Genomic DNA, 10,789 nt, shown 5'->3' with positions numbered 1-10,789 from the left:
GCTTCTCCAACAGACACTTGTGAGAGAAGCTTTTCTCAGCAGATGGAGGGAAGCAATGATCTCTTCTGCCTCCGAGAGCTTGCTGCTTTCCCCCTGGTGATTACACTCACTGCAGCTATTCCAGGAACCAAAGAGAAGGTGAGGAGGTCAAAGGATGGAGAAGATCCAATAGCACATCTCAAACCTTGCAAATAAAAGTGTAAATGGGGCTGTGTAGACTGAGAGGGCAACTGTCTCCACAAAATCTTGGAGATGGCTTAATTTAAAGTTTAAAGAGGCAGCTGTGCCATGTTGGCCACAGAAAGCCACCAGTGTATGTGAATTAGCAGCACCCAGCTATAAGCACTGCCCAAAGAGCTTTAGCCCAACTCAAATCTCTCCAAGGAAGAACGACCTCCCTGCTCCTGCTGGCCACACCATTCCTGATCCAGGAATTTGGATCTTCCTCAGAAGACAGCCTGAGCAGCAGCTCCCATCCCACACTTCTCCAAAGATTTCCAGGGACCAAACACAAAAAGCAAAGTCAGAGCAAAACGTACATGTGAGTGTTCAGGCTGGGGTTTCTCAGCCATCTCTTGCTAGAGCTGCAAAGATCTATTTTTACAGTAAAATCCAGCTTCCACATGGATTTTTTCTTAAGCCAAGATCTCAAAAGGCTGTCCCTGAGCAGAGCCCAGCTGTCCAACTGTGGGGACAGGCACAGCCAGGGCTCACCAAGCTGTCCACGTTCTTCCACCAAGCTGTCACCAAGCTGTCCCAGTTTGGAGCCAAACTGGGCTCCCACTGCCCTTAGACACAAGATGCACCTCCAGACACCCAGAGTGCAGAAAGCTGATTATGGCAGCAGCTCTCTGGCCACAGAGAGCAGGCACAGACTTTCCCAGGCATTTTCTTGAGGGAAAAGAATGATCAAAACAATTCTTATCTCACTGCTGCTCAGTGTTTGTGCCCACGTGGAATGTGCTGTGAGGTTTTTCACCCAACGTGATTGCTTGATTGGATTCTGGTGATGGTGTTTTGGATTCATTGACCAATTGGATCCAACAGCTGTGTTGGGATTCTCAGCAGAGAGAGTCGTGGGTTTTATAGTGAGTGATAATTCTTGTTAGTGTAATATAGTGTAATATAAATATAGTATAATATAGTATAGGATGAGATAATAATAAAGCAATAGATCGGCCTTCTGCAGCCATGGAGTCAATGCTAATTATTACCCATTTGGGGGCCTGTGGAGACAGTTGAGAACACAGAAGAAATAACCTGAGTATCCACGGAAAGAGGCAGAGGAGGGAGCAGCACTCAGGATGGATTGGTCTCTCCCAGGAGCCCAGGGCTGGAAGCATCCCCTGCCCACTGTGGGTGCCCAGAGAAGCAGGCAGTGGGGCTGCCAGCATCTCCCACACACTGTGTCCTGCAGGAGACACCTGGGAGAGGTGAGGGCTCCTCACCTCCCCCTGGCACGGATCAGGAGCGATTCCCTGCAGCCCTCAGAGACAAGGCAGGAAACTGGGAGCAAGAGCAATCCCACTGTGTGCAAGCAACCAGCACAACGTCCAGCTGCTCACAAAACAATCCAGAGTTTTTCAGCATCTCCCGGCACCAGTCCCATCCAAACACTGCTGGGCTGATCTCTGTGTTTGAGTACGTGATAAATGAGTAATGAAATCGTCGACTCTCCAAATTAAAGGGCAAATATCATGTATATATGTTAAGAGAAACTTTATAGATTTATAGTTGTGTTTTACCCCACTTGTGTTGTTATCATGGGGTGACCTGGGTATTTGGGATATTTGGGAGGGTCGGCTTGTCACTATGGCAACACAGGACCTCTGAAAAAGATGTAAGGATGTGACCTCCACCACTGGACAGCAAAGGAGTCAATGGACAGAACTTTGGGAGGGACCAAAGGGTTAAAAGGCAAAACCTCCATTGTGTGGATGAGCACATGGTGGGGAAAATCCTTTGCTCCCAGCACCGTATTTATTTTCTCTATTCGGTTTTCTGTTGTAATTTTTGAAAGGTTTTAATAAACCTTTTTCAAATTTTTGAAAGTGAGTAGCATTTCTCACAAGTATCACTGGGGAAAGGGATCCACCCAGCCCCTGAACAACTTTGGCAATATTTTGTTCCTGCCAGCCTGAAATGTCTCAGGTGCTGCAGTGTGTGATCCCGCTGCACGGATTCATCTGTCGGTACGCCATCCAACCCAAATAAACTTCAGCTTGGCTTCGGAATGGATCTCCAAATCAAGGAGCTCTGCTGTTTCCCTCCCGCAGGAATGTGACCCTCCTGCAGGATTTTAACCCTCCCTGGCCCACTCTCCTTCCCCAGCCGTGCTGGCTTTGCTCGGGCAGCCTTGGGAATTTGGGAATTTGGGAATTTGGGAATTTGGGAATTCTCCCTCTCCGTGTGCTGTCCGGAGGGTTCTTTGCCTTCCAGCACTCCTGGGATGGAACAACTCGAGCCTCTCAATGCCCAGAGCGGGGCAGGGGGATGCAGCTGAGCGAGCCTTGATAACCAGGCTTATCAAACCCTGCTGCTTTAAACAGGCTCTTCGCTGGCTGCAGCACAGCCACGCTATGCCTCACGTCACCGGGGAGCAAAAATAGCCAGCACGAGTGGAGGGAGGGGAATGAGAGTATTAAGAGCGCCCAGATTTCAAACATTCTTGGCTGGCAGCACGTTCCCTTCCTGCCCCTGCCGCTCCAGATGCGACACAGCCCTGGGATCTCTCGCTCTCTGCCCATGAAGAAGGATTCTCTTCTTTCTATTTTTTTTCCTCTTTTTCAGTTTTTCTTTCTTTAAGTTCCAGCTTTGATACTACTAGATATATTTTTATTATTATTATTATTTTCTTTCTCGTAGGAAACTTCATCTGACGGATATAAAAGCAAGGTTTGAGCAGGAGAAATTCATTTCTGTTTACAGCTGTAAATGTGCATGGTACTCCTGTGGGATGATATCGTAGAGGGAAAGGCAAGATTGGCTGGGAAAACCGCCTGGACCGTAAGATGCTTGAATGGCTGCTTGGAATAACAAGCTCTCTGTTGTGTGTGCATGTGAGTGTGTGTTTGTGTACGAGAGCAGCATTGATGGGAACTTTAAAATTATGCAAGCGCTCCCCATTTGGCTTAATTTTCCTCTTCTAGCTCTGTCTGGAGATGGGCAAAGTGTCTGAATGGAAATAGTGCTGTAGGAATTTTATGAATGGAGCAGAAGGCAGGTTCAGCAGAAGAGGAGCAGAGCAGGGAGATGCAGTGGGCTCGGCTCTCTCCAGCAGGAGCTGTCACTCCAGGGAGCTGCACAGACAGGCACCAGCATGGCACAAATCTGCTACAAGTCCCTGGGATGCCAAATGAGGCAGCTGCAAGGAGGCAGCACCTGAGGCACGGAAATAACGCTCCTGAAAATGAGCTATCACCAGCACACCGAGCCGAGAGCTGCGTGTGGGACCAGCTCCGGGCTCAGCTGGAGCATCCCATGCAGAGCTGTTCATTTCTGTGCCCTTCTGCTGGTTGTGAGGCAGAGGAGCAGCCACAGATCCTGGAGCAGCTTGGAAGTCATTTTCACTGCCAGCTCGGACACCAACCGATAAAAGGGACACCGAGGGAGTGGGACAGACTGGCCACACCTGCCCTACAGCAGAAGGGCACAGCAGGAGCAGGACGGGGAAGATTTGGAGTTGCAAGGTCCAAGAAATGGATCTTGATGCTGGTGAAGCTGTGGAGACAGCCCAGAGCAGCACTGTCCTGAAGGAGCACTGAGCACTGCAGAACCATGCTCATCTCTCACCTGCACTCAAGGGACTGGGGTGGGACACGGGCTCTGTGTGTTTCTCTGTTTTTTTGTACTTTTATCCCAATTGCTACGTGAGGGGAAATCTCCCTCTGCGTTCAGTTGTCCTCTCTTATCCAGAGTTTTTTATGACATCTCTGTAGCACCCGCCATCCTCAGCAGGTAATGGGGAGAAGGTGAGGGCAGGTCATGAAGAGGATGAAAATTGTCCATCCTCAAGGCCACAGAGGTCACTGACAGGGTGACACAAGGGCAGCGGGGGACTGTAATGCTCCTGCCAAGGAGACAGTGGGAGGAAAGAGGAAAAGGAGGCAGAGCTGGTGAGGAGGGAAAGGGACACCTAACTCACTGGGAAACGCTGCAAATTCCCAGGATTAAACAAATCCAGCCTGCCCAGTGGAACAAGGCAGAGGGAAATTTTTGCCTGCTGAGCCCTATAAGGACAAGGCAGTCCAGCACCCCTCCTCCTCAGCGTTTTCCAAAGAAAAAGAGACAGCCTGAGTGCTGTAAAACACACAATGCAAATGCACTTCTGTATGCAGTGACCTTTAGGATGGCACAGGCTTTTGGTATGCCTTTAAAATCTGGGCATTTTAGCTACTTCTTCAGCTTTCTCTGAGGAAGGTTTGCTCTTCTTTTGCCTACACCTAGAGTGAATTGAGAGCAACAGAGTCCTGATTTGTGCAGCACCGAGTGTGAGCTAAGCAGAGGCTCCCACCTACAGAGTTTCCTCACATGTTGCCTCACACCTCGCTGCTCAAGGCTGTTGAGGCAGGTTCACACCAGCTCTGGCTGAGACAGATCTGTTTTACAGCACATGGACATCTCTGGTGTCACACTGGACAGAGAGGGTGAAAAACCCTGTGTTTACAGACACAGAAATCCCACAGGGAAACTGCACTTTGCTTTATGAAGTGCCTTTTTCTCCATCACTCGAATGCTGTTTGAAACTGCAGGACAGAGGAGGAGCTTCTCATTCAAGGGAAGCTGCTCTGTGAAAACGCTGCAGGAATGCTGGACAGGACTTTGAATGCATCACTAACTCAGAACAGAAAATTTGGCTGCAAATGATAAATCTGAAGTTTGTTTTCCCTTTTTAGGGGTCTTCCGCTCCTTCAGAGTTAAGAATGTGGCAAAGAGGTTTAAACAATCATGCTGATAGCTCTAAATCATCGTTATAAATTTAGGAAGGATGTTTTTTTCCTCTAACCCCAAACTAAGGACTCCAGTAAGTGGTTCCAGTGATCCACACAACCTTTTTTGTCTCTTTTCCATGGACACAGCTCACAGCTGGGCTCTTGCAATGACAGCACCAGCCCTACAAGAGTGGCCTCGGTGCCAAAGACCTTTGGTACATTCAGGCAGTGCAGATACGTGCTCAGGGACAGGTAACTTCTAAATGAACTTTTGTGTTGCTCTGGCAGATTTCTAATATGTTGGTTTTGATGTCTTTCCTCTAGTGGAGAATGCAGATGGTCCTTGGATGAGACACCGCTAAGAAATGGTTCTACAGCTCCCAGCGGCCGCGTTTCTCGGAGCAGAGAGAACCCCCTCCGACCCCTGTGACATGAGCAAAGCTTCTGGCATTTAAACCCAGGAGGATGTCCCTCAGTGACGAGCTGGAGAGCCACTTCTCCACCACCCCCTTCATGGTGACAGACACAAGTGAGGGCAGCGTGTTCAGAATCAGGCCCAATGTCTCCGCCAACGCCACCGGGGACGGCGCGTGGGCCGCAGGCTCCACGGAGGACATGATTGCCATCTGCACCATCGGGGCCATCCTGTCGCTCATGTGCGTGGTGGGGGTGACAGGCAACGTCTACACCCTGCTGGTGATGTGCCACTACCTGCGCTCCTCTGCCTCCATGTACATCTACATCATCAACCTGGCGCTGGCCGACCTGCTCTACCTCCTCACCATCCCCTTCATCGTCGGGACCTACTTCATTCAGAAGTGGTACTTTGGGGACGTTGGCTGTCGCATCCTGTTCAGCCTGGACTTCCTCACCATGCACGCCAGCATCTTCACCCTCACAGTCATGAGCACGGAGCGCTACTTTGCCGTGCTGAAGCCCCTGGACACGGTGAAGAGGTCCAAGAGCTACCGCAAGGCCATTGCTGTGCTGATCTGGCTGGTGTCCCTGCTGCTCACCCTGCCCATGCTCATCATGATCCAGCTGGTGCAAAGGGACAACAAAAGCATCTGCCTGCCCACCTGGAGCAAGCTGTCCTACAAAGTCTATCTCACCATCCTTTTTGGCACCAGCATTGTGGGCCCGGGGGTGGTCATTGGCTACCTTTACATCCGCCTGGCTAAGATTTACTGGGTGTCCCAGACTGCTTCCTTCAAGCAGACCAAGAGGCTGCCTAACCAGAAGGTGCTCTATTTAATCTTCACCATAGTGCTGGTCTTCTGGGCTTGCTTCTTGCCTTTCTGGATATGGCAGCTCCTCTTCCAGTATTATGAATCCTTCCCTTTGTCTCCCAAGGTGATGAAGAACATTAATTACTTGACAACCTGCCTGACCTACAGCAACAGCTGCATCAACCCCTTCCTCTACACCCTGCTGACCAAAAACTACCGGGAGTACCTGAAGAACAGGCAGCGCTCCCTCAGCAGCAGCAGTGGGTACTTCCAGAGGAGGAATCGTTTTCAGAGGATTTCAGGGAGATCCCTGTCCACGAGCAGCCAGCACTGCACAGAGACTTACGTCCTTGCTCACGCTCCTTTGGGAAACAGCAGTGCCTGAAGGTAAAATCTATCTCCAAGAACAATCAATACTGACTTCAATGTTGCTTTGATTTAAAGTGTACGTTGTGCAGGCGAAGCCCTGGCAGACCCAGAATGTGAACACATTTAGTCCAGAGGCTGTGCCGTGTGTCTGTTCTCATTTCTCCAGTGCCACTGATTTGATGCTAGCAGCACTCAGCTGAACAGCTATCTAAATAGCCTTTCACTTTTTATCTTTATATTTTATAGTGTATGTCTCCTCAAGTAGCCATCAATAATGAAAGCCCGTAACAGGGCCATGATTTTTAATAGTATCAGCTGTCTCACAACGTTTTAAATTATGTTACCCCATGAATGGCTGTAGTTTGCTCTTTTTTTCTTTAGCAGCAGTGCTAAATTTGTAGTTGTATGAGGGCTGAAGACAATGAAATAAAGAAAAAGCAGCTGATGTTTGTGACACGCCATGCAGTTTTGCATTTGGGGTAGGACTGGACAAGGTGGATGAGACATATCCAGGGTTGCTTGTCCTCGTTTGGGTGATGCTCACACTTATTCTGCACTCCTGTCTGTGCACTGGGCTGGGTTCTCCAGTCACACAGGTGCATGCAGTGGAATTACACCATGGTCCTTGTCAGCAGCCCAGGCTTCCCATGACAGTGCCACAGGCAGGGAACACTCAGCATCTCTACTGCACTGACCCCAAACACCCATGAGGAGCAGCATCATCTGTCCTGGGCAAGCATTTCCACCCTCTGCCCTCCTCTGAGGAGGAATTGGGAACCTCTGACGTGGCTGTCCTCAGGGCATCTCCTGGCAAACTGCAACATCCAACCTGAAGCACCACCAAGTCCAGGAGGAAAGGACAGAGGGAGAGGAGGGGGTTGAGGAGGTGTGACTTTCCTGGGCAAAGCAATGTTCTCTGTAGTGCTTAATACTCCAGTTATAAAAGTGCTGGTTCTTGGTTAGGGAGATAACTTATTCCCTTCACTGGAAGTGATTTTGCCTTTCTGCTACAAAAACATAGTCCTGCCTACACCAAGAATTCGCTGCCTGTCCTGGCCTTCCCCAGTGATAAGGCATAATTAGTATAAATATATAATCTGTGATGTCTGGAACTTCCCCAGTGAGTCTAAAATACCTTCTCTGGGATGCTGCCAACATCCCTACAGGATTCCTCTGCTTGCAGCAGCCCTGCTTCCTCATTAGCAGGGATGTGAGGATGCAATGCCAACACAGCCAAGGTACACAATTAGAACCAAATGAATGCTGAGCAGCAAACTCAGAACTGCAGTGTGAAATCCCTCTGGCAGTGAGCTCTGTTTGCTCTGTTTGCTTAGACTGAGCCTGAATTCAGGATTTAGCCATCTATTCCCCTTCAGGGTGTTGAAATGGCCACTGCTCATTGGGCACAGAGCAAAATCTGCACGCAGCCTCCCTGGGGAATACACGTGGAGAAGTCATTGCCTCTTCCATGCATGGGTTTGAAATTTGTCATGAATGGGGGAAGATTCACACATGAGAGAGGGCTCTGGTGCATGAGTTCTGCTGCTGAACTGCTGCAGGAGCTGGAAGGGCCTTGCTGTTCCCAGCCCCATCAGCAGTGCTCCTGGGGTCAGGGTGCTTTACCTGCAGCCTGCTTGCTGTGCACTGTGCCAGCAGCTCCCACTGACCCCAGAGACTTCCCAGAATCACAGAATCACTGGGTTGGGAGAGACCTTCAAGATCATCCAGTCCAACCCAGCCCAAACACCTCAACTCAATCCTGGCACTCAGTGCCACATCCAGGCTGGTTTAAACAGGGATCACTGTGACTCCACCACCTCCCCGGGCAGACATTGCAGAACTTTATCACCTTTCTGTGAAAAACCTTTTTCCTAATATCCAACCTATATTTCTCTTGGCATAGATTGAGACTGTGTCTCTTGAAGGGCAGGAATACCATGGATTTGGCCATTTCTTGTCTCCAAGCCCCACTGGCCTTGGAGACATGTTAATGAGAGACCATTCAGCCCTCTGTGAGGGAGTGGGGGCCCATGGATGGGGTGAAGAGGTTTGTTATGGAATCACAAAGATTGGAAGAGACCTTCAGGACCAAGTCCAGCCATTACCATTAACCATTACCATTAACCATTACCATTAACTAAATATTACCATTAACCACACCACATTAACCATTACCATTACCAGCACCACCTCATACACCACATGTCCCCAGTGCCACATACACTGTACACATTTTGAACACTTCCAAGGATCCAAGGATGGTGATTCCACATCTCCTTGGGCAGCCTGTTCCAATGCCTGACCACCCCTTCATGGAAAAATTCTTCCTAATATCCAAGAATTTCCTGATATCCAATCTAATTTCCTGAATCCGTTTTCCACTTGTATAGTCAGGGGTTTATCACAAGTCAGAATGTAAAGTTTAGCCTTATTTTTTTTCTCTCAAATGGCATTTTTAGCTTCTCCTTGCCCAGGAAGAATCAGAAAAGCTCAGGATGAGCAGTTCCCATGCTTGTGAATGAAAGCTACTGCAGCCTGAGCCTTTAGAAAGCACTGTCCATTGTGCCTAAAATCAGACAGTCAAAGTGACAGGGGGTTTGCAAATCTCAGCTCATCCAGGCCTCACCCACCCATGCAGACAGTGCAGAAGCTACTGAAAGATATTGGAGCAGATCTGCCTTCAATTATTCAGTCTGACCCCTTCACCCTCAGCAGCTCTGCTCTGATTCTCTTCTCCAAACCCTCCCTGAGCAATCCATCTCACAGAAAAGCTTTGCACAACGCCCTTCATGGCTCTGTCAGTGCAGGGAGCACGCTGAAAGTAGCCTGAGCAGCGTGCTGAAGGCACAAGGCCATGCGAAATATCCAGGGAAAGGAGCTGGGATTCCCTGTTTCCCTGGAAGGACACACAGCCTCAGCCCTTCCTGTGTGAAGCTTGTGCTGCCTCAGCAAGGGCTGGTGATGATTTTTTGTCAAATCAGCACAACAAAGCCAAGAGAAAAGGCACCCCCAGGTCAGGGACTGGCTGTGGGCCATGCTCCTGTCACTGCTGGGTCATCTCTGAATGATGAGATGTTTCATTCAAGCCTTTCTCTTCTCACCCCAGGCTGGAGTTGGTTTTTTCTCCTTCAAACACGTCCCTCAGCACTCAGCTCAGGCAGCAATAAGGGAATATCATTCCAAGCCTGCAGGTACAAGCAAGGCTCTGAGCTCTTCCCAAGCAGCTGAGTCCTGTCGGAATCTGAGGTATTGATGATCCCGAGATTGAAAAGTCTCTGTCTGTCAGCCCCCTGCCAAAGCAGAAGCCATCATTGGTCTGTGCTGGTTTCCAGGTTGTTTATTCTGTTGATCTCTCACATGTTCTGCTGCCCTGCCCAGCTCTGTCCTGCAGGGCAGCGTGTGGGGCTCTGCCCTCAGTGGGATGTGACAAACATTCAATACCAGAAACTCCCTGGGCTGGATTTACAATAACGTGCCAATATCTGTCACCTACGTTGGACAGTGTGTGCCCAGCCTGAACCAACAGAAAAATGCCAACACCACAGTGAAACATGGAGGGCATGAAGAAGGAGAAAAAGGACAAGGCACACCCAATTTCCTCCAGCTTGTCCCCTTTGGACCCCTCATCTAGAATCCTAAAATTTTACTTTTGTACCTGTGCCACACTTAATTATTACTTATAGCAAACACTCAGAGCTTGTAATTCATCCTGTAAAATTGAAAACTCTTTTCCATGGCCAGAGATCACAGCCAGTGTCTCTGGGGGCTCTGTCCAGGGGGGTTCCTGACCCCTGCCAGGGTCCCAGACCTGCCAGGGCAGCCAGAGGGAAGCTCAGGATTCCCACAGTTTCCCAGCCCTGCATCCCAAACTAACTTCACAGGGCATCAGATAACACCAGGGAGCTGTTCTCTGCCTGAAACCAAAGAGCAGCTCAGCCCTCAGAGCCTGCTGAATATTAACAGGGGAGCAGGAGCAGCAGAGAGAGCCAAAGAAAGAACTGCCTCCTCCAAGACATGGATTAATTGTGTGCTTAATGAAAGCTACAAAATTAGTGTGCCCTACTCATTCCTCCTTGCACAAACCCACCATCAGTTAAAGACCCAAGAGCAGCCCTTTGCATAAATTTAATCTGAAACTGGTGTGAAATACAGGTGTGTATACATGTGGCTGTGGGCTTGCATAGCTCACACCTTGCTCTATTTGTTCCTTTTTCCCTGTGGGATAAGGCCAGGAGTTCTTCCATGATCCCAAATCCTTAA

The 10,789-nt window shown here is 49.4% G+C and overlaps 1 protein-coding gene across 1 annotated transcript; it reads left to right on the top strand.

Annotated features, from left to right (window-relative positions):
- The first annotated feature begins 3,013 nt into the window (after positions 1-3,013).
- Positions 3,014-6,974, top strand: LOC110473343 (urotensin-2 receptor). The gene is made up of 2 exons (XM_077787422.1): positions 3,014-3,059; positions 5,256-6,974. The coding sequence occupies exon 2, from the start codon at positions 5,397-5,399 to the stop codon at positions 6,543-6,545; it is 1,149 nt and encodes a 382-aa protein (XP_077643548.1). The 5' UTR covers positions 3,014-3,059; positions 5,256-5,396; the 3' UTR covers positions 6,546-6,974.
- Positions 6,975-10,789: the final 3,815 nt, after the last annotated feature.

This window comes from Lonchura striata, chromosome 19 (genome assembly GCF_046129695.1).
Source record: "Lonchura striata isolate bLonStr1 chromosome 19, bLonStr1.mat, whole genome shotgun sequence".
Classification (NCBI taxonomy): Eukaryota; Metazoa; Chordata; class Aves; order Passeriformes; family Estrildidae; genus Lonchura; species Lonchura striata.
The sequence above is the reverse complement of the archived record's forward strand: the minus strand, read 5'-3'. Positions and strand labels throughout refer to the sequence as shown.